Source organism: Mesoplodon densirostris, chromosome 4, assembly GCF_025265405.1.
Source record: "Mesoplodon densirostris isolate mMesDen1 chromosome 4, mMesDen1 primary haplotype, whole genome shotgun sequence".
In the NCBI taxonomy this organism is placed as follows: domain Eukaryota; kingdom Metazoa; phylum Chordata; class Mammalia; order Artiodactyla; family Ziphiidae; genus Mesoplodon; species Mesoplodon densirostris.
In genome coordinates this window covers 12,027,721-12,055,364 of record NC_082664.1, presented here as the reverse complement: position 1 = coordinate 12,055,364, position 27,644 = coordinate 12,027,721, and the positions used below count along the sequence as shown (strand labels likewise).

The 27,644-nt window shown below is 39.3% G+C and overlaps 1 protein-coding gene across 3 annotated transcripts in view; it reads left to right on the top strand.

The window, feature by feature from the left end:
* The window catches only part of UNC79 (unc-79 homolog, NALCN channel complex subunit), a 219,133-nt gene that overhangs the window by 134,468 nt on the left and 57,021 nt on the right, over positions 1–27,644 (top strand). For 2 of the 3 annotated variants that reach the window (XM_060097925.1, XM_060097923.1), the window contains 9 exons: positions 313–599; positions 3,196–3,378; positions 3,952–4,114; positions 6,593–6,742; positions 7,325–8,542; positions 15,592–15,699; positions 19,108–19,224; positions 21,805–21,888; positions 25,769–25,871. In XM_060097925.1, the coding sequence (XP_059953908.1) occupies positions 313–599; positions 3,196–3,378; positions 3,952–4,114; positions 6,593–6,742; positions 7,325–8,542; positions 15,592–15,699; positions 19,108–19,224; positions 21,805–21,888; positions 25,769–25,871 (2,413 nt within the window). The remainder of the gene's footprint in view (positions 1–312; positions 600–3,195; positions 3,379–3,951; positions 4,115–6,592; positions 6,743–7,324; positions 8,543–15,591; positions 15,700–19,107; positions 19,225–21,804; positions 21,889–25,768; positions 25,872–27,644) is intronic. The other variant, XM_060097926.1, reaches the window with a different exon arrangement.

Genomic DNA, 27,644 nt, shown 5'->3' with positions numbered 1-27,644 from the left:
CAAAGTTTGTGTAGCTATCTGTCTTGCTGTTTGAAGATAACTTTGCTTTATAGTGTCCCCTTTTTTTTGCATTCCCTTATTCTTCCCAAATTACTTGGTCATTGTAATTTCCACCCTGGGACCAGTGCTTTTTTTGCTCAGTAGGCCATATTGTGCCTTTAAGTTTGTCTAGAACAGACCTTTAAATATTTAGAGGCTTTATTGATACAAAGAATGAAATAGGGTGCTATGGTGCTTCATTGATCAGTGAGATTTTAGTGTAAACTTACCTGTGGGGGAACCACCCACCGATGGCCTTTCTTGTACTGACAGGCCAACAATCCCCTGAGAATGACAACACCATCAAGGACCTGCTCCCCGAAGATGCTGGGATCGACCACCAGACAGTGCACCAACTGATTACAGTGCTCATGAAGTTCATGGCCAAGGATGAGAGCAGCGCCGAGTCAGACATCAGCAGCGCCAAGGCCTTCAACACGGTCAAGCGGCACCTGTATGTCTTACTTGGCTACGACCAGCAGGAAGGTTGCTTCATGATTGCACCTCAAAAAATGCGCCTGTCAACTTGTTTTAATGCGTTTATTGCAGGAATTGCCCAAGTAAGTGTAGGCTTTCAGGAGTCATGCCGTTAGGCTTTTAGTACAAGCAAGTCATTAAATTCCATTTAGCTGACATTGGTTAAGTGTAAAGTTTTGCATAAGTTACTTTATTAGGCAGGGGTACGTGGAGGACATCAACAGCCTGATATCATAAAGGGAGTTGGGGATTTTGGGGGGGTAAAATATAAAGAAAACTTAGCATTTTAATCTTTTTTTTTAACATCTTTATTGGAGTATAATTGCTTTACAATGGTGTGTTAGTTTCTGCTTTAAAACAAAGTGAATCAGCTGTACATATACATATGTCCCCATATCTCTTCCCTCTTGCGTCTCCCTCCCTCCCACCCTCCCTATCCCACCCCTCTAGGTGGTCACAAAGCACCGAGCTGATCTCCCTGTGCTATGCGGCTGCTTCCCACTAGCTAGCTATTTTACATTTGGTAGTATATATAAGTCCATGCCACTCTCTCACTTTGTCCCAGCTTACCCTTCACCCTTCCCGTGTCCTCAAGTCCATTCTCTAGTAGGTCTGCGTCTTTATTCCCATCCTGCCCCTAGGTTCTTCATAACCTTTTTTTTTTTTTTTTTTTAGATTCCATATATATGTGTTAGCATATGGTATTTGTTTTTCTCTTTCTGACTTACTTCACTCTGTATGACAGACTCTAGGTCCATCCACCTCACTACAAATAACTCAATTTCGTTTCTTTTTATGGCTGAGTAATATTCCATTGTCATTTTAATCATTTTTAAGAGTACAGTTCAGTGGCAGTTAAGTATATTCACATTGTTACATTGTTAGGTAACCATCACCACTATCCATCTCTAGAACTTTTTCATCATCCTAAACTGAAACTCTACCCATTAAACAATAAAGGAGAGTGGAATTTTTGTTTGTAGTTTTTTTTTTTAATCGTCTGCCTTTTTTGGCTTCAAGTGGAGAGTTGAGTTAATCATCCAACTTACTTCATGTCACCTTATCATCATTGACTTTTTTCATGTTTCTCTGCTACTTCTAACTGCTGTATTATATATCATAGTATACATTTTCCATGATTTAAGTATCCATTCCCCCAGTGATGGATACTTATATTGCTCCCAACTCCTCACCACCCCATACGGATCAGCAATGAACATTCTGTACGTGCACCTTATTCACCAATGTAAGAATTCCTTTGGGATATGGGTCCAGGAGCAGACGTAACAGATCATTGGGTATATATATGCCTAATTTGACCAATGCTACAAATCTCACTGTCCGAAATGGCTGTCCCAATCTGCAAAGGGTGTAGAACTTGGGGCTAGAGAGAAATGGATATGAATTTCAGCTCTGCCACTGTTGTTAACTGTTAAGCATCCTTCCTTCTTTGCTCACTGGTAATAGATTTTGGGGGGAAAGATTAGAGACAACATATTGCAAACGCCTTAATCAGTGACTATCTCATGGTAGGGACTCAGTGATGGTAGCTGTTATTATTTAGCTCAAATAGATCATTAACATAACGAACACAGAGAAGCAAAGGGGGAGCAATATGTATGTCTCTTGCTGGTGTTGATAACTAGACGGATCATCACTAATACTCAGCTGTCTATGAGGGAGTGAGAATACATCATTTCAGATACCAAACTTTACTTCCCTTCCTCCCTCACTTCTCTCTTTCTATATTCACATTATGCATATTTATAAGAAAAAAATTAAAATGCAAATCTCCAGGAAACCCATGACAAATATAACTTACTAACATTTTGGTGTATGTTGCTGGCTCCAGATTTACATACATTCATATATACATGCATACATACATATGTGTGTATATGTATATGTGCACATATTTTTTATAATAATGGGATCATTTATACATACTGATATATATATGTGCCTGATGTGTGTATGAATATGTATATATATATATATGTATCTTTAAACCTGAAATTTATTGTGAAGTTCATATCACGTAAATAAATTTGTACCATGTTCCATTTAATGGCTCCACAGTATTCTGTTGTCATATAAACAATCTTTTATTTAATTCCATATTGTTGAATATGGAGGTTGTTTTCAGTTTGCGGTGGCTATAATGCTGGATATCTTTATGCATACATCTGGGAATGCCTGTCAGATTATTTCCTTAGGATATATTTAATTGCTGTATTAGAGGCTATGTGCTTTTTCCTACTTCTGAATACATGTTTCTAAATTGCTCTCCTGAAACGTGTTGAGAAATACTCTTGCCAGTGGTGTCTGAGAATGCCCATTTCCCTACATAGTTACCAATACTATGTGTTTTCATTGATTCTAGTTTAATTCTAGTTAATAGCTTAATAGGACATTTTAAAAGATAAAATTTATTTTCAACAGATAATTAAGTAGATAAATTAAATAGATAAGTAGATTAAAACTATTTAAGTTACAAGTTTTTAAATTTCTTGTGAGCTAGGACTTTGCCCCCTCTATGTGTACTGGCCATTACTAGTACTATTTTGTGAGATACCTGTAAAATATTTCGCCCGTGTTTTGATGGTTCAAAGTTTTCCTTTTGGCTTATAAATGCTCTTTATAGTTTTCCTTCAGTTATTACGTTTTTTCCTATTTCAGGTTATGGACTATAACATTAATTTGGGAAAACACCTTCTCCCCTTGGTGGTTCAGGTGCTCAAATACTGCTCTTGTCCTCAACTACGGCATTATTTCCAACAGCCGCCTCGTTGTTCTCTCTGGTCCCTAAAACCTCACATCCGGCAGATGTGGTTGAAGGCCTTGCTTGTCATCCTTTACAAGGTGAGTTGCTGTAGTCATTCATTTTTTGGGAGGAATGATTCTCTTAGAACATTTAAGAGATCTTTGTAGGATAGTAATTTGACCTTCAGAGGAAGATGCATGATATACAATTACTGTCGAGAAGTAAAGAGCCATTGGAATGAAAATAGAAATGTAGACCATGCCAGTGTATACTCCAAAATGCTTAAAGCAAATTCTGATGAATATTGATCAATAATCTCTCTTTATGCTCAGAACCTCATATCTTATCTATGTATTAATTATTATGTCAGAAAACAAGAAAACTATTTAAAATTGTATTCATACACCAAATGTTTATGCCAGGTAATTTTCTTGAAAGGAATTATAACTACAAAATGGCATGCGTTGCCATCCATGATTTGGTGCAAGAGGAAGGGAATACAGTCCCTTGTCAAAATAAGGCCAGGATAAGAATTTATGCTTCTGCTTTTCTACATTTTTCTTTTTATTATACCCAGAAGAGACCGAGAAAAATATCTAGCAAGGTCAAGTGGAAAAACTTACCCTTCAAAATAACCATTTATATTTTTCTCCCTCCATTTCATTGAGCAGTATCCATACCGAGACTGTGATATCAGCAAGGTCCTGCTGCATCTGATTCACATAACAGTCAATACACTCAATGCACAGTATCATAGCTGCAAGCCCCATGCCACGGCAGGACCTTTGTACAGTGACAACAGTAACATAAGCAGATACAGCGAAAAAGAAAAAGGTACTTTACATATCTCAATTCTATCTCAAACTTAGCTTGCATACGTAATACATTTCTGGACAATGTTTTTCTTAGATGATAGAGGAGCACCCCCCCCCCGCCAGATATCATTCTGGAGTCAAAAAATGACCTACTGCTTCATTAATTTTCCAACTTTCCCATGAATGTTGCTGCTTTCATTATTTAAAATGAACACTCAAGAGAAATAATTGATATGCTTCTAAAGCCCCCTTCATAAGAAATTGTGTTTTGTAAAAAAAATTGTCTGCTGTTTAGTTAAGGAGGCTTTGTAAACCTTTTCCTATATGTTGGAGACATCTTGCTTTGGACTGTGAAGTAAATCTTGGTTGGCACTCAGTGGAGCCGTAATCTTGTCCATCTCTAGTTTGCTCCTGACCTTGTGCTCATAGGTTTGAATGGAGCCTAAATTTGCTGAAGTGCGTTTCCCTAGCCTCCTTATTCAATAAGAATTAATTTAAGGCAACTGAAATGAAACATTTTTGCTGCATAGGTTTAAATTATTTCCAGTATCGACACTCTTTATATTGATAGCTTTCCTGCAAAGGAGGCAGTAGAATGAAACTTTAGATAAACTTCCAGCCTGAATGTTTTCAGGTGAGAGCTGAAGAGCCAAGGTGTGTGTCTTTAGTGCATGTCGCAGGGTGACTAGACTCGTAAAAGGTGACATCATCAATCCAGTCCTGGGAGAAAGCCAAGCGCCCCATGGCCCTTTGTGGTGTTAATAGGTTCCTTTTTGGTGGGACTGCTCTGGAAATGTCTGGATAGGAGGGATAGGAGCCAGTGTTCCACTGTTCATTTATTGCCAAAAGGTCCAAGAGCCTAGGTTGGCCAGAGATAGAGCTGTCAGAACTAAGTTCATTAAGTTCTGGTACCATTCAGATCCTCCCTGAAGAATATCTTAGGTCCTAGTTTCTGGGAAATTAGACAGATTCAGTTGAACTATAGATGTCATCAGTGTGGGCTCAGTATTTGGGCCAATCCCAGATGAACCTTTCTGGATGGGAGGAGCCATCTTGAAGTCTTTCCGTCTCTCTCATTCAATACATCTTGAAAATTCTCTCAAAGTTATGTAAGGGAAGTTACACAATGATTTCTTCGAAAAACTGTATTTTTCAAAGGAGAGTATTTTTAAAAAGGAAATAAAGAAATAAAACAAATCATTGTGTTGATAGGCTTCCTCATCATCGTAGAAGTTCACTGGGAGTTTTGTATCCATTTTGGTCATTAACGCTTATTTTTTTATGTGACCAAAAAGATTACTATGATTACTTTGTCTAACATCTACTGCTTCAAATTTCATTAACTTATAGAATCTTGTGTTTTAAGACAGGATCGGTCCTTAAAACTTAACCCTATGCTTGTACTCCCCTTATACTCAAGAAATCTTAAATAATCATAATCACACCTGAGGCTCATTTTGTCATATAGGTAGATATAAATATAGGCCAAATACTATGATTTCAATGATGTTCAACTTGAAGAGTAGGTTAATTCCATTTACTGTGGTATTAAATGCATTTTTGTAGCCTTTTCTCTTGCTGCTTTGTACATGGCTTTGGCTTTTCTAAAGGATGCAAGAAGAAAATTTATTAAGTGGACTTCATGGGTTGCAAAATAGCAACCTTTTCCTCATTACTGTGTTTTTGGGTTTCTCTTTTATTTAAAAGTAGCCAAATGTGGATAGAAGAGAACATAGAAACAAGCTTGATAGGACTTAAGTGACCAGTTTGTTTATGGAGCCTCAGGACCATAAGAGTCAAAGATTCTTTCTGGGATTCATAATAGCTACCTGTGGCAAACTCTTACTTTAATATGGGGAAATGTTATTTTCTGTTTTCTTTTTCCTTTGTTTACTCTATCAGTCCATAATCATTTGTGGAGCTTTTGAGATGACCAGTGGCTTTTCTAAGCTTTTTCTGTGTGTTGTGTGTTTCATTGCCAAATGTAGAGTACAGTATTTTGCATTCACAAAGTTTAAGGTGCATGTACTGTTAGGCTGTGTCTATGCCAGTTCTCAAATCCCAGGAAGGCATATATTTTTGGAAGGGGCAAGATCCACTCATTTTGTTTAATTTTCTTTTGCCAGATTAGCTTGAAAATTCACCCAAAGCAGGCACATTTAAGGAGTGTCCCAGATTCTTGACGTGTATTGGTTATCTGGTTTTAAGTACATTGGAAAAGTTTTCCCATGAAGGTCCTATTAGAATATCGAGATGCCTGTCTTGAAAATGCTGCCCACTGTGACATGGAGTATGAGGGGCAAACTTGTAACAGTTGCTCTGTTCAACACATGAATAATTTGACACCTGAATGAAATGCCAAGCCAGGCTAGACTTGGGCTGGTTTAGAGCCACCCCAGGCTGTGTTCCATAATGCTTTCAATGAAATGCTTGTGTAGATACAGCCTAAGAGAGAATAACCTCTTAAGTGTAATTTTGACTTTCTCTCCCCAATTAGAAGAAGATAGTGTTTTTGATGAATCTGATATTCATGATACACCTACTGGACCCTGCAATAAAGAGTCTCAAACTTTTTTTGCAAGATTGAAAAGGATAGGCGGCAGCAAAATGGTGAAATATCAGCCGGTTGAGATGAATGTTCAGAGAAGTATGAATTTTTTCCTCTTAGTAATTTTATGCAGAAATGTTGTACTCTACCGTTTTTTGGGGGTGAAATCTTAATTTTATTATGTTACTACACATTTTTAATACCGTTGATTTGATATATATGTATGCACAACCAGTATATATATATATGCACTTATATATATACGTGAATTGACAGATACATCATTAACGTCGTGATCGTCTTAGAGGGCCATTGCTTGATTTGATTTGTTGCAAAATGTTTGCTTCTCTTCCACACAATTTGAATAAAGTTTCCTAGATCCGCCTCAGCCAAAAGCGATCCCCTCTCCTGTGCACAAATGAACAGAGCTGAGGAATTATCCCGAAGCCTGTTTTCAGAAATAAGATCTTAAACTGCCTTTTGGGGTTCTCTCATTCCAAAGTTTTCTGGTTTTTGAAATTAGAATGAACCTTATGAAAATTTGGCCAGGAAGTCAGTTTTACCTTCTGGTAGAGCTGGGATTATGATTATGGTTGATGCCAATTGTATGCCCAATTTTGAGGGGAAGAGAAAGGTGAAATCTCCAAGTAAAATAGTACTAGCTTTTTCTGTTTTAATCAGGTGAAATAGAACTGGCTGAATATAGAGAAACGGGTGCATTACAAGACAACATTCTACACTGTGTGAGAGAAGAAAGCATTCAGAAAAAAAAGCTGCGCTCTTTAAAACAAAAATCTCTTGATATAGGGAATGCAGACTCCCTCTTGTTTACACTAGATGAGCACCGTAGGAAGTCCTGCATAGACCGGTGTGACATAGACAAGCCTCCAGCCCAAGCTGCTTGTTTCATGCAAAGACAGCATGACCATGGACGGTCTAGACAGAATTCTGCTACGAGGTCTGACAATGCCGAAATCCCCAAGAACCCGGCTCTGGAAGGTTTTCAAGAAGCTCGGAGGCCTGTAATACCAGAAGTTAGGTTAAACTGCATGGAGACATTTGAGGTGAAAGTGGATTCCCCCATAAAGCCTGCTCCCAAAGAGGATTTAGATCTTATAGACTTGTCCTCAGATTCAACATCTGGGCCTGAAAAACACTCTACGCTCTCAACATCGGACAGCGACTCCCTTGTGTTTGAACCTCTTCCCCCTCTCCGAATAGTAGAGAGTGATGAAGAAGAGGCCATGGACCAAGGGGACGATGGTACCCCTGGTAAGAATGCTGCTTCCTCTCCCTCCATCCGCAACCGCCCCTCTGTCCTCAGCCTCAGTACGACGCCCCTCGTGCAAGTAAGTGTGGAAGACTGTTCCAAAGACTTTTCTTCTAAGGACTCAGGAAATAATCAGTCGGCGGGTGACAGGGACTCCCCTCTCATAGCTCTGGAAGACCCCACGGACTCCAAAGAATTATCAAAGCCCGAGGAGCTGCAAGGGTTTTCCTGTGGCAGCCCGCTCACACTTAAGCAAAAACGAGACCTCCTTCAGAAGACACTTGCTCTCCCTGAGGTGTCACTGGATGATAACCCTGAGCCCAGCACTGAGGAAGGGAAGCCCGGTGGGCTGATGCCAAGTTCAGGGGCAAAAACTGTCCTCCTCAAAGTCCCTGAAGATTCGGAGAATCCAATGGAAAGTGAGAAGCCGGACGCCAGTGCTGAATCAGACGCAGAACAGAACCCTGAAAGGAAGGCAGAAGAGGAGGGAGCTGAGGAATCTGAATTTAAGATTCAGATTGTCCCCAGGCAGAGGAAACAGAGGAAGATTGCGGTCAGTGCCATCCAGAGAGAGTACCTTGACATTTCCTTCAACATTCTAGACAAATTGGGAGATCAGAAAGATCCAGGTGAGCGCGTCTCTCTTCTTTCTCCCAGCCTTATGTTCAAGTTTCTGCATTTTACTTGTTAGGGTCTTGGCACTGATATGCATCAAACTCAATTTTATAATGTCAAGGAATGACATTATAATTGTTTCATTATCACTCTGAACACTTCCTGCTTACTGGAGTGTGTTGGATTCAGATGTGGTCCTATTGGCTCCATACATGTTTCTGTATTGGTTGTTTCTAAACTCTGCACTCAATTCTTGATCATCCTTGACAACAAGAGACAATGATTAATTCATATCAAGACATTCCAAGTATCATTTTTGTTTTCCTCAAACAGCAAAAGTCATTAATTGAACTCTTATTGCTTTCTTTTTTTTTCCTGCTATACTTTAGTGAATTATGATACAGCTAAAGTACCATGAAGGGCTAACATAAAGCAAAGCGTGCTTGGAATGATTAAGAATTGACTGTATAATCATTTAGGGTCTATACTGATTACATATTCTAAGCAAATATCAGCAGTCTGGCAGACATTGTGTGCCCTCAGGAACCAAAAAGAGCCCAGTTACAACCTAATCCATGGTCACCAGTTGATGGTGAAGTTGTTATAGTACGAGCACTTCCTGCCTCAAATGCCATTTCTTGTGTTTCCTTGGAGGCACTGTTTCCAAGAAAGATTAACTTGAAAACGTGACAAGCTGATAGTCCACCTCATCCTAAAACACAGTTCTCTGTTATCATAATACTGATCAGAATGTTTCGTCATTTCTCAGCCCATATTTAAAAAACAAAAACAAAAAAGAATGTGAATCTCTAGAAAAAATGAGATTGGCCAAGGATGATTATTTTAGTAGATTCGTAGACTACAGAACATTGAGCACTGGCCAAAATCTTGGGGACCTCTAGTATAATCCCTCATTTCCTATATGAGGACACTGACACTCGGAGGAGGGGACGTGCCCTGCCCCACATCACACAGCACTTCTCCCCCACTCCATAACAAAAGCAGCTCCTCAGAGAACAGGCTCAGCCCTTTTATTTGCCCCGGGCATTTCCTAAGCTTTCCAATTGTTCTCTATCTCATAGGACAGAGCTGTGTACCTCCAAGGGGCTCTGTAAAAACTTGTCAAATGAACATGAATGTATTTGGAAAAGGTCATGCTCCAGCCAGGCAGGGGGAAGAAAAAGATTCTCATAATAACAAGAAACTGTAAGAAGGTTTCTAGGGAAACTGGGACACCTTTTTATTATTTGGAGCCAAGAAAATTGTTGCATATAGATGGAGCTAAGCACTGACCTAGAAACTATAGAGGTCTGTAGGTGGGTATATAAGAAACCATATAAGGTCTGTCGGGTGGGTATATAAGAAACTATATGAGGTCAATAGGGTGGGTATATATGATATATAGGTTGTGTATAGGTTGTGGTATGTATGTTTGTGTGTGTGTGTTGCCTTCTTTATTCATCCTTATGTCAGGTTGTTCCCCAGGCTACCAGGGAAGAGATTGGTATTATATTAATATATTTGTTACCAGAGCAAGAAGGAAAGTATCTGACAATTAAGATGATATGTATTTAAAATTTTTATAATATAGGTTATACTGTCACAATCATTTTATATCTGTGTAGTGTCCCACTTGCCACAGACATGCAGAGCTACTCTTCCTTGCGGGGTGTTGGAAGGAGGGCCATGTGCTCAGAGTAAGACTCAGGCTTCCCCAGACCTTCTGGCCTCTATCAGTGGTAGTCAAGGGAGGCCCGGACTCACAGCCTTGCCATTGCTAATTGCCTTGAGTCTACCAAGTCTAATGGCATTGTGTACTTTCCTTCTGTTCATGTCAGTCCCTGCAAGAAGCTCCAGATCACCCTTCATCTCTCTCACACTAATTTCCATAAGGCCTTGCACATTTCCTGTCCAGATCCTTTCTCCCACCTTATCGCAATTCCTGAAACTTTTCCTCCATCAGAAATTCATGGTCCTTCATGTGCTCTGTTTCCTTTCCCTTCTTAGTCTAATGGAAACCCAGCTCTTCCCTGAGAAAGAGTGTCCTTGGACTAGGGCCAGGGTATAGGCATCTTCCTTGCTCATTATTTCCCCCTTCAGACCATTCCCACCTTGTCTTTAAAAACACCCAGCTCTGAATCTCACATTACTTACCCTGACTTTCTCATTTATTGACAATTTTAATTCCTGGCTCTTTTTACTCTTTCCTAAACTATTCCTGTCTTAATTCTTGTTGATTTCAGTATTGATACACATAGTACAGTGTCTTAGTACAGTGTTTTCTGACACTCTGGCTTCTCAGTTCCTCGAATTCGTCTTCCCCAGAGACTTTTTTTTTCATCTTCCACCCTCACTCAGTTACTTATTCCTATGGTCATATCACAGAACTTGTTATTATCAATAACTGCAGCCTGTCCATAGTGTCAGTCCGATGTCTCCCATTCTCTGATCACCATTTCCTCTCTCTCTGGACAGCACTGTATTGACCCTATTGCCTCTCACTGTTCCTCCCCTTCTTCATGTCTTCCCTTCTCAAGTCAGTCATTACAATCCCTTCTTGCCTACATCATTCCTGACCTCTGCTTTTTCAGACTTGCTCGGCTAAACACAACCCTCGTCAAATCTGCCTTTCCATCTACCAACACCTGTACCTATCAGATGAGTGTGGCTGGAGAAAAAAACGCATCACAGTATTGACTGGTCTTATTTTAAATTCATGACCATGACCCTCAACTGGGTCCTTAAAGCTACCTGGCATCACACCATATTTCCCTGGTCCGTTCACGTTTCCATTCTCCTGATTATTTCATAGCTACTTTTCTTTCCAAACATTCAGTATCTCTTCCTATTTGACCTAATCTGAAGAGATTTCCACATCCTCCTACCCCTTTCTCTGCCTCCCTTCCATCAACTGCACCCATACACCTGGCCTTCCTAGCTGGGGCTGCAAGTGAACTGTGTTTTGGTCTGAAGTCAGCCTTTCCACATGTGGACATGATTCCCTCTCTCTTACTTACTCAAGGATGTACGCCCAGAAATCTCCCCTCTTGCTCTTCCCTTAGTTTTTTCTAAGGTATCTTTGACTTGAATATACAAACATCATCTTATTTCTCTTTTTTCAGAAAAGCTCTTGATCCTAATTCTCCCCATTATTATCCCATTTGCTTCTTCCCTTTTAGCAAAAAGTCCCCCCCTTTCTATTGAAGTATAATTGACATACAGTATTATATTAATTTTAGGTGTACAACATAGCAATTCAATGTTTATATGCATTACAAAATAATCACCATGATAAGTCTAGTTACCATCTATCACCATTTAAAGCTACTACAGTGTTGTTGACTATATTCCCTATTCTGTGTGTTACATCCCCATGACTCATTTTATATAACTGGAAGTTTGTGCCTCTTAATCCTCTTCACCTATTTTGTCCATCCCTCCATCCCCCTCCTCTCTGGCAACCACCAGTTTGTTCTCTGTATCTATGAATCTGTTTCTGTTTTGCTTGTTCACTTGTTTTGTTTTTAAGAATCCACATATAGGGGAAATCATAGAGTATTTGTTTTTCTCTGTCTGGCTTACTTTACTTAGCATAATACCCTCTAGGTTTTAGCAAAACTTTTTAAGGAGTTCTCTGTACTATCACTATTCCCAATTTTCTCCCATACTATTCTTTCTAAAAAGTGCTCATCATTCCTATGAGGCTTCCAGAGTTCACCCAAACTTCACTTGTCAAGGTCACCACTGGCCTCCACTGCTAAATCCAATGGTCAGCACTTAGATATTATCTTCTGACTCAATAGTTCACAGAGTTGATCACCCCCACACCACTTGGCTTCTGGGATACACATTCTCTTGGTTTTCTGCATATTCAGTGGTTACTCCTTCTCAATCTCTTTTTTCGGTTCCTCCTTAACTCCCTAATGAGGGAGTGCCCCAGGGTCTTTGTCCTTGGTCCTTTTCTCAGGTCTGTCTACACTCAGTGTGTTGGTGATCTCGTCTGTATACTGAGACAACTCTGTTAGGTACCTACTGCTGGAATAATGCTGTGTAACAAATAAACATACCAATGTCAGCAACATATAACAATAAGCATTTATTCAATTCAAGGGCTATTGGCTATCTGCAGATCAACTAATCTAGGCTGGACTGGGTGGCCAGCCTCCTCCTGGGACCCATGAAGCCTGGAAATACTTTTCTTAGGGTGATGGAAGAGGCACAAGAGAGCAAGCCCCATTGCACAGGAGCTTTGCAAGCCTTTGGTCATGTTATGCCTGCAAACATTCCATGAGCCAAAGCAAATCACCTGGCTGGAGCCAAAGTTAAGAGGGGAAATACACTCTGCCTCTTTAGTGGGAGGAACTTTTAAGTTACATGGCAACGGTCATTGATCCAGAGAGGAGTGAAGAGTTGGGGCCTCATCCGCCAAAAATTGCACGGGACATACTCATACTAAAAACTTTTCTGTTGTTTATCCCAAATTAAATTTTAACTGCGTGTCCTCTTTTATCTGGGCACCTTAATCTACCTTCAAAATCTACCCCTTCTCACCATCTCCCCTGCTTCCACCCTGGTCTGAGCCATTAACATCTCTCATGTGGATCAACTGCAATAGCCTCCTAACTGGGCTCCTGCCTTTTACCCATATTGCATTCGTGTCTTCCCAACGCAGCAGCCTTTAAAACATGATCCTTTAAAACATGAGATTATACCATTACTCTGCTTAAAACCCTCCATTGGCTCCCATTTCTTTCATAGTAAAAAGTCAAGTCCTTTAAATTCCTAAAATGCTTTACGTGGTCCTGATTCTCATTAGTTCTCTGACTTCATTTTGCATGGTTCTCTCCACAGTTCTTCTATTCAGCCACAGTGGCCTCCTGCCATTTTTTGAACACTCCTTACATTTTCTTACCTTGGGGCCTTTGCACCGGCTGGTCCCTCAGCCTGAAACTGTCTTCTCCAGATACCTGCCTGGCTCCCTCTCTCATTTCTTTTAATTCTCTGTTCAAACATCAGGTTCCCCATGAGGCCTGGACCACACCCCACCTTTCCACCCCTACTTGGGATCTTAGAATCACTTTCTCTTCTCTATTTCTCTTCTATAAAGAATTATTCTTCTAATATATAATAATTTATTTACTTTTATGTATGTTAATTATTGTCTGTCTGTCCCCACTGTTCTCTCAAAGGCAAGAAATTTTCTCTAGTTTGTTCTTTGATTGTATCCCAAGTACTTAGTAGAGTGGTAGCAAATATTTGATGAATGAATGAATCAATAACATGACATTTTCTTCACATCAGTATAAAAAATTGAATAGAAGAATTTTAAGCTAAGTGTATAGCTCTATTCAAATATTTGTTGTCTTAAACTATATACAAATGGAAGGCTTCATAAAATGATTTAGGAGCAAAAATTGCCTGGCTTAAAGAATCTTGGTACACTAATGATTATTAATAACTATCTTACAGTTATGACGTTTCTTTAAATTAAAGATACCAAGGATTTTAATAAGCATATCGAGACTCTAAAAGTCTCAATAATCTGTTAAAGAATTCTTGCCTTTAAGCTTTCTTGTTCTACATTATCGGTGGGATTGTTATGCCAGAGTAACAGCAAATGTAAAACAGAAGCAGATAAGAGTAAGACAGGTAATTATGCATGTTTTAAACTTGTGGTTTGTGGAGAATACCTAAGAGAAAAGCAATAGCTTTAATCACTAAGGAATTTTAAATGGGTAGTTATTTTTATGCTTTATTTGGAGAGTTTGGGAAACATTGTAACAGTTATACTTTTTTTTGTTACCAAGAAAGTATTTATCTGGCAAATGTATCTATTCAGAAAGACCTCTGAGAACCAAAAATAGATGTTCCAAAATCAGTGCTTAAAAGCTTTTCTCCTCAGCCCTCACCTAGGATCTATTTTACTTTTATTTCTGACAGTGTAATAAGTTTAATGATCACCCAATAGTAGAATAGCATCTGCATACTTATATTGTATGTATGTGTGAATGTATGGTGACTTGCTCTGTGGCAAGAAAAACAATTGATAACCTGAAAAGGAGGAGAAAGATATCATGAAGCTTAAGAACTTGAAGCATTTAGGGTGGACATGTTATAATCATGGAAGCCCATAGTAGTAATTCCAGGCTGCTCATTGAGTTCAGTATACGGTGAGTGTTGCTTAAGATGTCAAGGAAGTTTATAAAAATGTTTTAGGGGTTTGCCATGATAAACCACTAAACTTTTCAAAAAGCTTTAAAGGATAATCTTTACCTAGAATAATGTGGGACAGCTTGTTTCCCATTATTCATAGATTAAAAAGACAATATTATATGCAGAAAATATTTTACCTTAGATGCATTTGTCAATAGCAGAAGCAAATGATACGTCTTTCTTGCTCAACTAATAAAATCGAAAATCTGAGTTATTGGTAAGTAATTATTCCAAGTTAGATACAATCCCTGCTCTGAAATTACTTATGATTTAGCAAAGGTTTTAGACCGGTAAACAGACAATTACATTATGGCGTGTTCATTTTGGTACAGGTTAGGACAGGGTGCTCTGGGATTGCATAAGAGGGTCACATGATTCAGTTTTTTGTTTGAATCTGGGGGTGGGGGTCCTGGATGACTTTCTGGAGGAGAAATTGTCTATATAAATTGAGATGTAAGTGATGAGTAGGAAATTGCCAGACAAAGGTGGAGTGGTGGAATGATATAGATGGATCAACTGTAGGTGTCTTTGGGTTTTGTATGAAAAGAAATTCAGTTCCGGCAAGGTGCAAGGGTATGTGATATGAGCATGCTGAGCTCTAGCTTTGTAATTGTGCTGTTGTTAATCTCTGAGAGGCATAGCAACACATGCAGAGTGTAATGTGGAAACAACTCCCACGGAACTTTGAAACCAGTGTGTATGTGATTCCATTAAAGTAGTTATAGTAGGGCCAGAAAGTATATAACGATTTGAATGGGAGAATTGGGCAAGAAGGGAAAATATATGAAAAAGGTTCTTGAACTTGCTTTTAATCAATGTTCTGAGTTTTAAATAATATTTCTGTTTGTAGATCCTGCTACTAAAGGACTTTCAGCTTTGGAAATGCCACGAGAATCCTCATCTGCCCCTACATTAGAAGCAGGTGTGCCAGAAACAAGTAGCCATTCTTCAATATCAAGTAAGATTTCCTTTGGTGATCATTTCACCTGTACATTGAGTTGGAGCATTATCTGCTGCATAGTTTTCAATTTTCACACTCTTGGTATTGTTTTTTTCTTTTTTTTTTAAACTTTGTGTTAGCTTCCTAGGTAACACTATGTTGTATGTTCTCAGAGACCCTGAGACATAGGCCCACTTTTGTCAGCATCTCAAGTGTTTGATAAATCAGTACAGTCACTGATAGGCCAAGAATCCTAATTTGTTAAGGTATAATCACTGGATAATTCAATAAAATAAGTATTATGTATGACTAGCCTAAACATAAGACATGGAACTGGTTTTGGGACAAGTGAAAAACATTGTCTGTGACAGAATTTTACATGAAACACCTTTGTTTAATTTGAATCACCTCCATCATTGACAAAATTTTTATCTAAGTTATCATCAAATAAATGTATCAGATATATCATGATCCCAAAGTTATTATTGAATATAGCACTTTTGGATTGGAAAATTAAAATGGCATGAAATATTACTGGATCTACTGGAGGCAACTATTCAGTATTTTGAAACTGCCATGTTTGTTGGGTCCTATATTTTGCCCATGAGGAGCCTGAGTTCTATTGAGGTGAAAATAAGGGTGTCCACCTGGCTCAGTGGAGTCAATTAAAAGACTTTAGCATGGGAAATTCTCAGTAGGAATCAGAGATACAAACAGTGGTGCAACTTCTGCAAACCCTTGTCATCTATGCTGGTGTATTTTGTGTTCCATGTGGCCACTGCCTCAAGTGCTAGTGAATTTTCCTTTAACAGTCTTTTGAAATAAAGATGATCCTGAAAACCAGATAAAGATCTTAACTTAAATGCTGGACTGGTAGTATGGAACAACATCATCATCTTCATCATTCATTTATTCATGCTTTCATTCATTCAGCAACTATTTATTAAGTGTCTGCTGAGTGCCAGGCACTGTGCTTGGTACTGGTGATCAAAGGTGAATAAATAAGACACCCCTTGTTCTCCGGGCATTTACAGACATAATAGTAATAATTGCTACCAATTATTTGACACCATGTTCCAGGCACTGTGCTAAGTGGTTTACACACATTGCTATCTTACACACATTGCTATCTTATTAAATCCTCACGTCAGCACTGCATGGCAGATATTATTGACCCAGTTTTAATAGACTAAGAAACAGAGGTTCAGAGAGGCTAAGTGACTTGCCTAAAGTCATACGGCTATTAAGTGATAGAGACAGGAATTGATGCTAGGTCTGTTTGATTATTCAGGCCCATGGTGTTTTTTAGTATACCACACTGCCTTAGAATAATTCAAATTCAGTTATAATAGAGATTACAGAAATTCTAAGAAAGCATTTTCAAGTAACAGTTATTTGCCCTTTTGGCAGCAAAGAAGAACGCCTCGTTCTGAATCTAATTGTTCTTCTTTTATCACAAAAAATCTGTTTTATAACATGAAAAAATGCCCATTTTTAAGTCCATGTACTAAAATCATGAAAGTGTATCTTCTCCTCCTAATTTGCATGAGTCATCTGAAAAAAAGTGAATTATAGTTAGAATTCCAAGTTGGATATAATTTGACATAGGATGACTTAAGTCAGTTTGACTTCAGTGCTAGTTACATGTATCATAAAATAAAATGTATCAATGAATCATGGTCCTGAAGTCATGATTGAATCTAGCCCTTTTGGATTCAGCATAGTGCATCGTTAAATTTCCACCTTCCTCCTTCTCTCCATTTAAAGCATGTATTGGATAGCTCTTGGTGGTGTGTTCTTAGAGACATAATGCCAGGTGCTTTACACACTGAGCTAAACATTAAGGGACTTTACTCTCAGGGAATTCTTCTGTCTTTAAAAATTACTGAGGACTGGAGAAATTAATCAATCACTAGAGGTTTTTAACCCTTCTTTGATTTTGTCTGATAGATGGGGCTAATTTTTAAATTTGTCGATCTTCTAAAAGATTTCTGCTTTTGAATTTTACTTGAAATTTGTTAAATTTTCTAAAAGATTTCTGCCTTTGAATTTTAGCTGGAGCTGCACTTTCAAGTGAACCATGAAATTGCAAAATTTACCAATCAACCACAAGAATCAGAGTTTTCATTAGTTTGCATAGTCATTTCCATGAATTCAGTTAACATGGACTCCAAGACACAAGAATTCTCATCACACCCCTCTTTTTTGCTCAGTTTATCAGCTGATTATTTTGTAGCTAAACATGCCATGACCACCATGAATCAAACAGCATGCTAATTACATTAAAAACAATGTCATAATTGATTTTGCATCACACCAAGTTGCTGCCCTGGTACCATGATTGTGAAACCTGTGTATAACATGTAAGGCTTTCTAGGGCCATAAAGACATCTCGGTTTCTACCATCCCCTTCTAGACCATGTATTTTAGAGCTTCAGTTTCTGAAATTGTCCTTATAAGAGAGTGAATAACCACAAGTTCTCAAATATCCAGTTGTTTGGGATCATGTATAAAAGGCCTGTTAGCGATGCTCTTCCGTTCTCACTGGGCTGGTGGCAGGGATTGGTGGGAGCACTTGAGGAGGAATAGGAGGGTAGGAGGCAGGTTGCTTTCTCACTCAGCAGTCTGTTGTCAGAAGTGCTTTTCACTGATTTTCCGGTTTGGAGATGCTTATGTACGTGACTTATCAATCATGGGATATTTGTCAATGCCTAATTGCAAGATAAAAATGTTACCACTATTTTTTTTAAAACAAAGATGTGTACTAGAATATACTTGTGGAATGTTATTCAATTCACATTTTTCCGACAGTAGGCAGAGGCTCATACAGAGATTGAAAACAGCATTGACTTTGGAGTCAACATGTTTTGGTTTTACGACCACCTCATTTGCTGGTTGGTTCCAAGTAACATAATTTCATTTGCTTCAATTTCTCTCTAAAAATTGGGGTTGATAGGTGTCATCCTACTCCAAAATATGCATGTACATACACAAACACACACACATGCACGGGGACCTCAGAGGGATATAATGGAAACTGAAACTATGTATGTATGCACAGCTCCATTAAAGAAAGTTAAGCTATAAATTCAAAGTAGTACTATCTGTCTTGAATCCTTTTGGGAACAAGGCAGAGTATATAAATTAAAAAGTAAATGAAAATATCATATTGTTGTAACTGGGGTAAATATTTACAGGCTACAGATAACTGCTCATAGGCACTGTTTCTTTCTTTATTGAGTGAAGACAGGCACCAGAAATAGCATAGTGCCTTAGTTTTTCATCTGGACAGGAGCATACAACTTACTAAATAATGACGAATAGCCAATGAAGTTTCAATTAAGATTCTGTATGGATGTGTAGAGCCTTTGTGTGCTGTGCAAATTTATTCCCCCTAGTAATTATCTCCTAATTTCCTCCATATAGCTCAGTATAGGCAGATGAAAAGGGGATCCCTGGGAGCTCTGACAATGAGCCAGTTAATGAAGCGACAGCTGGAACATCAGTCTAGCGCCCCCCATAACATCAGCAACTGGGACACTGGTGGGTCAAGCTTTTTCTTCTTGTTTTACCTCTCAGATTAGCAAATGCCACTTTCTCTGTGTCCCCTCTGCTTCCTGGTGAAGGAATAGATTTTTTCTCATATTCTATCGTTCAAACAATTTTTTAACCTAAGGTGATTAATAAGTCTATTTAAACTTTCCAAGTGTTCTAGAGCCACCGGTTCTTCCATCTTGGCTGGTCCAACTCTTTTTTTTGTTTGCTTGTTTGTTTTCCTCTAAGACCCAGATTCCAGATGTTAGGCTGTCTCTTTGGGGGTTAAATGATATAAATGCATAAAGGAGGGAATGGAACTATGATTTCATGGTGCAAATTAGAAAATAAGACAAAACACCAGATTATCAATATTCTCTGTTTTATAAACTCTGAATTATCAAAAATAAGGGACTATTGATAGTAATAACAGTAATGACAAATGTCAGCTTAGTGACATCATGATCTGCCGGTAGGTTTGGGAATATGAGCTCTGTGTTTTAGTCAGCAGGGTCACCAGGTTGCAGCCGCACACCCTCATGCTCATACGATGGAACTGCCTCTAACCTCAATTTTAAAGTAAGAATTGACCGCCATGACATGTCTATTTTAAACATGATCACTCTGCATTTTCTAAACTTTGTTACCACGTTCTGCACACGTACTACTTTCTCAAGCCAGTAGTACTGCCGCGATTCTGCTCTTTTGAGTGCCTGCCTTTTCTTTTTTTCTTTTTTAATTAAATGGGTCATTTGATTACAAGGTTATATATGTGAAAGCTTTTTGCAAGATGCATGCACTTTGAAAATGTCAGGGTTTACTACTGTGATATGCTCTGGGGGTCAACACTTGGATAGGACTATTTTTGTATCTTGGTTAGTATACTTTCTGGCTACAGTTATATGAAATTATTTTAATAGCTTTCTTTATGACCAGGAATTACAGTGTCCACAAAACCAAAATATTGAGATACTGTTCATTTTTCATAACCATAATATTTACATATATTTCATCTTATTTTCCCCACTGTTCTTCAAAAAAAAAAGAGAGCTAGTCTAGATAATTAAATCCTACACACCATACCCAATCCTATATTTAACAGATAATTTCAACTCTCCTGGCCTTTATTAAGGTTCTTAACATTTTAAAGGTTTAGTGTTTTGTCTTCTTTTTAGTGATAAGTGGTAGTGAATAATGAAATGGCCAAAAGCCAACGGGCAAGGGAGACAAGGAGAAAGACATTGAATAACCAGCCTTGAGAGTTTACTGGGTTTGGATGAAGCCTTTTTGTTCACACCAAAGAGGACTTTGTTCCTCTCTTTACTGAGCTCATGCTATGTAAAACTGAGAATGGAAGCTTTTGTTAGGTTCATTCTCTGATAATTAAATGCCCATCTTTCGTTAGGTTGACTTGAAGATTATTTTACCATGCTGCTGTTCTCTGTAGCAAGCTCAGCCTAAGCTATCCCTTTTAGATTCTGACTACAATTACAGCTTAGTTTGATTGACTCTGTAGAGTTATAAAAAGGCAAATAGATCTCAATTTCTAATCCAAATTTTAATCTAAAAAAAATCTACATGATGCCAAATAACCCATTTAACTGAATTTTTCACTTTTCAACCAAACCTCAGCCTTGTTCATGTCACTCTGGTTTATCATCTAATACTTACCATTTACATGCTGTCTGAATTTCTTTCGTCTGAGTTTTCCTGGGCTTGTTTTCCATCCTCCAAGTTGGTTCACTAGTCACCAAGTCCTACTAGAGCTTCATCTCAATATTTTTTTTATTAGTGTCATAAAAATTCTCCCCAAATCCAAGACCAGAGAAAGTCGATGAGTGTGGAGTTTTTTGTTAGGTGGCATGTCACTTTATACCACATACATTGATTCAGTGACTTGCTAGTCTCCAAAAGAACAAATCTGGTCATGCAGACACACTGAGAAAGGCAGCCTAAAGCATGGGTCATGATCGACTCGCCTCAGCATGCACCTGCTCGCTCAGAGAATACCTGCCTCTTCTCCACCCATTCGTATCTGATGGCTTGCTTCTTTGCGTCATCTTTCACATGAAAAAAATGTTCCTGAAGCACTACTCCTCCGTTTGCCCCTGTCCCCTGATTCCTGTTCTGCAGCCCTCAGTCAAATGCCTGTCATTTCCTTGCTACCAGTTCCACATGTTTTCTGTACGATCTATCTGGTCATTGCCACAAATGATCACTTATGTATTTATTGATTTGCATAAAACATGTCTTTCATGGCTGTGACATTAGCCTTTCATTTTTTTCATTTCATATCAAGAGATTTGGGATTTGAGCTTTTGTGGGGGAGGGATTAGAGAATCTGGATTTTGGGGGATGGTTTTAGATACTCTCCTGCTTTCAGCTGCATCTCATACACCTGAATGGCAGGTTTGTAGTGAAACCCCAAGCAACCCTACCCTAAAATCTAGGATGTTTCCTGTAAATGTTAATAATCAACAGTAACAATAACCAAAAAATGGCCCCAAGAGATTATTGGTTAAGTTCTTTGTACTGTGAATTGTGCGCAATTGACCTCAATGAAGACTGAAATGTTCTATTTATCCACAGAACAGATACAGCCTGGGAAACGCCAGTGTAATGTGCCAATGTGCCTAAACCCTGACCTGGAGGGACAGCCACTGAGAATGAGAGGTGAGCTGAGTTACAGAATCTCAGACTGAAAGGGTGAAAGAAACCGTATATTTCAATCATCTAGTCACCCAGCAGGTGCTGAAATCTCTTCTTCAGCAGCTCCATGAAGTGGATCCAACCTTTGCTCAAACGCTTCCAGGACCTGGGAATGTACGACATCTCATCTTTGAACATGACTGACAAAAATTTCTTCCTTAGAGTGAATTTTTAACCTTTGGAGCCACACAAAGCAAGTCTAGACTCTCTCACGTAATTTTTAGATATTTGAAGAAAGCCACCAGTTGCTTATTTCCTCAGGCTTTTCTAGACCACACATCCCTGGGTCATTTGGTATTCCTCCTAATATGTATCAGTTTTCCATATCATCCTGTATCTACTTCTCTGAACATGGCCCAGCTTATCTATGTTCCTTCTAGATTATTGAGATCATAGATGAATAGCGTCTTTTCAGCTATCCGGAACTGAACAAAATATACACTTGACTTTATGATGATCAAGCTGAGATAAATCTATGCTAAGATAATCAGAATATGTATTTTTAAAATTCATCTTATGTCTAGTTAATCATTACTTTTTTTTTTTAATTTAGAAAGCAGGTTAACCTATTATTTGTGACAACCAAAAAGCAAAAATGAATTATGACCACATCTCTTAGCTAGTCCCATAAATCAAGCAAACCTATTATCGTGGACCATATCACTTCTGATTTTCCTTAGGAATGAGGAGACAGTTATCTCCAGCTTTGGCTAACATTTATTTGGCATTGAGTAGCAGTTTTATCCCCTGTATCCGATGAGATGAGACTCTTCTCATTTATGGGCTTAGGAAAAGCTTTTATGAGCAGAAGTCAGGGTGGTTGAACAAACTCTGGTGCTTGTCCATGATCTAGTGACTCAGTCAATAGAAGCAAAAGTGGAATGAGGTAATGGGAACAAAGTCTCTTTCATGGTAACCTGTAGAGTCCATTGATATAGCTAGGGGACTGATGTGTGCATTTACGATTTGAGACAAACCAACACCTGTATACTTTCTCCAAGACTCCCGAAGAAGCTTTTGTCAAAATCTCCAGCTATGGGCTTCCCTGGTGGTGCAGTGGTTGAGAGTCCGCCTGCCGATGCCGGAAACACGGGTTCGTGCCCTGGTATGGGAAGATCCCACATGCCGCGGAGCGGCTAGGCCCATGAGCCATGGCTGCTGAGCCTGCGCGTCCGGAGCCTGTGCTCCGCAACAGGAGAGGCCACAGCAGTGAGAGACCCGTGTACCGCAAAAAAAAAAAAAAAATCTACAGCTATGAAGTTGGGCTTTGGAGGAGGTCCCCTCTTTATTCAAGTTTCTAAGAACGTTCTGTGTCTGTTCCTAATTCCATATACAGTGCACTTTGGGTATTCAGTAGGGGAACCAGTAGGGGTGGCACCAGAAGTGTTGCCCTAGATAATGAGAGATAATGGGACTGCCCTTAATACTGCAGACTTAGTTGTGACTCAGCTATAGCACAAGGTGGCTGAGGTCAATGGCTTCCTTTTTGCATTGCCCACCTTCTCCTTGTATATTACTCTTTGCTCCCTTATCATAAGCAGTATTTAGAAATCCATTGATTCAGCTAATGTTGCCATAAGGTGGCCAATGTCTCATAACTTAACCTATCTGCTTTTATAAATGACTGTCTTAAATATTGCCTTGTACATTCTGTGTTGTCGTGTGGAAAAACAAATTCATGATGCTATTGTCAAAAATATCTGTTCCTTGGGCTTCCCTGGTGGCACAGTGGTTGAGAATTTGCCTGCCAATGCAGGGGACACGGGTTCGAGCCCTGGTCTGGGAGGATCCCACATGCCGCGGAGCAACTAGGCCCGTGAGCCACAGCTACTGAGCCTGCATGTCTGGAGCCTGTGCTCCGCAACAAGAGAGGCTGCAATAGTGAGAGGCCCACGCACTGCGATGAAGAGTGGCCCCCGCTTGCCGCAACTAGAGAAAGCCCTCACACAGAAACGAAGACCCAACACAGCAAAAATAAATAAATTAATTAATAAACTCCTACCCCCAACATCTTCTTTAAAAAAAAAAAAAAAAAATCTGTTCCTCGGCATTTGTATTAGGTAAGGATTGGCTTGAAGCCACCCAAATGACTTGGATTCCCACTCTTTTCTTGACTTGAATTGTGATTTCTATGTATGCAATAGTAATTAGCAAGCATCTTCTGAAAGCCTTGACTCAGAGTTGTTGGTTTTTTAAAAAATTAGATGCTTATGTTTCTAGTAAGACTGTATATATATCACCATGTATCTTGTGGGCTGAGTTTCCACTTTTAGCACAGGCATTTTGGCATCTGGCAGATGTGGTGTGTCAATGTTCAAGAAATGTGGAGTACTGGAGTTGAACTTTCTATGTTTTGGTTTCTTGAAGCAACTTCATGCAGTTTACCTTACTGTTTTAATAATCAATCGTATCTTCTTTTATCTTGGCCCAGTTCTTGCCTTTTCTATTATTAATCGATTGATACTTTTGTTTGTAATAAATATGTTGCTTCCTTTCAAAGCATCATCTTTATGAAACAGCTGGAGATCTTTGTTAATAATATAATTGGAAAGAATGTTATCTCAGAGATAGCTGATAAATATAGTAGCAAAATTTGGATTCCCATTTGGGATCCTCAGAAGTGACATCAAGATATTTTCAGATAATTTCCTTTGCTGTTTGGGTCTGAAGGTCTCCTTATAAACAGATTTTGTAGCCTTTGATCAGGCAAGGGAGTCTATGTAGTATGGAACCATCAAAGGCTTTGAGACCATTTTTTTCTCCCTCAGATTGAAATACTTTGCCCACTTGGTGAGGTTTCTGAAATTTTTTATGTTGATTCCTTTAGAAACCAGTTCTCTGAATCATTATCTTTCTCCTATTTAAGGAAAGACCAGACAGTTTTGTTCCGTTTTTCAGCACAAAGCTAGCAGTTCCTTAATGAAAAACAGATTCTTTAATGACCATTGGGTTTTTCTGGCTTCTTTCCTGTTTGAAGAACTCAGAGTCTCAGTTATTACTTTGTAGAACATGGTATTATTCTGAGTTGTCACTTTGGTATTCTTCTTGGAGTGCCTTATTTCCGTAGTTCCTGGAAAATCTGTCTAGCGCTGGTGGTTTTCTTAATGGAGAACAGTCTCCTGGATCTCCAGATTTACTCATCACTAGAGCACTAGATTCCTGCCTCAGATTTCTCTGAAGGCATCAAAACCCAAAGTATTAAACTGTGTGATATCGATTGGCTGAAGTCACCAGATGGTTCATTCAAAAAAACGTCATATTTCATTCATAAAGATTTCAGTTTGAAAAATGAAGTCTTTTGCTTTGGGGCTTATATTAATTTACAAAGTAGAAAAGTGTCCTGATATTTCTTAGCTCAAACTTCTCCCCTTGCTTAGGTGTGTAGAGATCTAGGATCTGATTCCCTTTACAAATTAGCAACATTTTAGTGTTGGCATGCATTTGTGATTTTATGTAGTATTGTATGAGCGGCTTCCATTTATGCCTAGCAATTAAGGGTTGTAACTCATTTAAGGATACTCTTGAATAGATCACACACACACACTTTTTTTTCCTCTCTGTTTTAGTACCCTGTTGGCACACCTGAACTCTTTCCAATTTTTTTTCAGAGTCAAGAAGCAAAATGAACCATAGGAGTCTAGCTCTTAAAATGATATAAGCCAAAACAAATCAGTCTTTCTTGAATTCATTTCACTCTTGACGGTTTTTCACAATGGAATTGGGCTGTCCCTGTTACATCCCTGTGAATGTGGTCTTTGGAGGATTTATAAGAGGAGAATAGGGCTTTTCCTGGCCCCCAGACACACGAATTTATTCACCAGTTGTTTCTTTGCTGCTTACCCAGGTGCCACGAAATCCAGCCTGCTGTCAGCACCCAGCATTGTGAGTATGTTTGTACCAGCACCCGAAGAATTCACAGACGAGCAGCCAACGGTGATGACAGACAAGTAAGCTCAGTTATTTTCTTCACGGTTTATAGAATTTGAGAAGTTGCTCACCATGGTTGTGAGAAAATATCAGAGGAGGCATGCTATGCTTTTAAGTCCTAATTTGTTCTTCAAATGGCTGTAGCCATAAGTGTTGGTAAGCATTTGTTACTTTAGAAATGCAGTATTGTATGGGCAGCTTTCATCTATGCCAAGGCATTTTTCTTTTTTAATTTGGATGAATGCAAATAATGTCCACTTACTGATTATTCCTAGCAATAATTTCTCACAAATGAAATCTCTCATCCGGAAGCTTCAAATTGTTAAGAGTGGGACTAAGTTTGAGATATGATCCAGATGGTAGAATTCATTCTCTGAATCTCAGATTGGTTACGTTGCCTCTCTGTTTGTCAGCCTTCAATCCCCCCAGATTTATTATGGGATAAAGTCCAAATGCTTTAGCTTATTGTAAAAGGCCCTTTAGGTTGTGAAGGTATGGACTTAACCCCTCCTCACCAGGAACTCCTTCCCTAGCCCCCTCACCTTCTCCAGAGCATGCCTGATGTGCTCTCTCCTCTGTGATCTCATAGGTGCCCTTCACACTGTACTTTCTCTGCCTGGTGGACTCCTATTCATGCATCAAGACCCAGCCTGAGGCCACGTTTCCTTGATTTCACAAGGCAGAATGCATCATGCCATTCTCCAAGTTTCCGTAGTATTTGATACATCTCTCTATTCTACCACTTATCATGCTGTATTTTTTTTTTTTTTTTTTTTTTGCGGTATGCGGGCCTCTCACTGTTGTGGCCTCCCCCGCTGCGGAGCACAGGCTCCGGACGCGCAGGCTCCGGACGCGCAGGCTCAGCGGCCATGGCTCACGGGCCCAGCCGCTCCGCGGCATATGGGATCCTCCCAGACCGGGGCACGAACCCGCATCCCCTGCATCGGCAGGCGGACTCCCAACCACTTGCGCCACCAGGGAGGCCCCATGCTGTATTTTAATCATTAGGTGTTTATACACACATGTTCTGTAATAGATTGTGAGTTCCTTAGGGACTAGTACCCTTTCTTCTGTACTTTATACTCTGAGCTCCCTATACATTGCACATAAATGCTGTTCAATGAATATGATAAAGAATAAGACTTGTACAATTTCAAGTTTGGAGAGATCCCTTGGGCTGGGGAGGCTTCCTGGTAAAGGTGACCCATGTGAGAAATTGAGTAGGCTTGTGATAAAAGGAGAGAAAGGTGAGGTGGAAGAGGCTGGTATGAGGATCCATGCAGCTGGCCACAGCTGGCCATCATTACTGAAGAAGTGAAAGGCCTGTCTTGAACAGCTCCTTACCGTGTCCACATGGGGAGCACCTAGTTGCTTGTGGAGGGCTCTTCTTAGCTCTTTCTTTGGTATAATTTTCTCATTTTGTGTCCTCCTCCAAGTCTCGATATTTCCTAGTTGTCTTCCCGGTTGCCTTCGTGTGTACTCCATTTATCTTCGTTTTTAGCTCCAAGTGTGAATCCTATATTTTTTTAAAAAGTCCGTTTGTAAGGAATGATATATATGTATATCAGGAAGTTTGTAAGGAGTGGTATATATGTATATCAGGAAGTTTTCAGATGGAAAGGTCACAGTAGCCATTTTAGCACTGCCTCCCTCGCTTTTCCCTTCACTGTATATATAAAGCTGTTCAGCGGCCACTGAGAAAAAGAGCTCCGCTTTGGTTGAGATGACGTCAGTTGAACCCACATTAGATACTACAAAGAGCAGTAAGCTGGAAGTTCCTTAAGAGCAGGGAC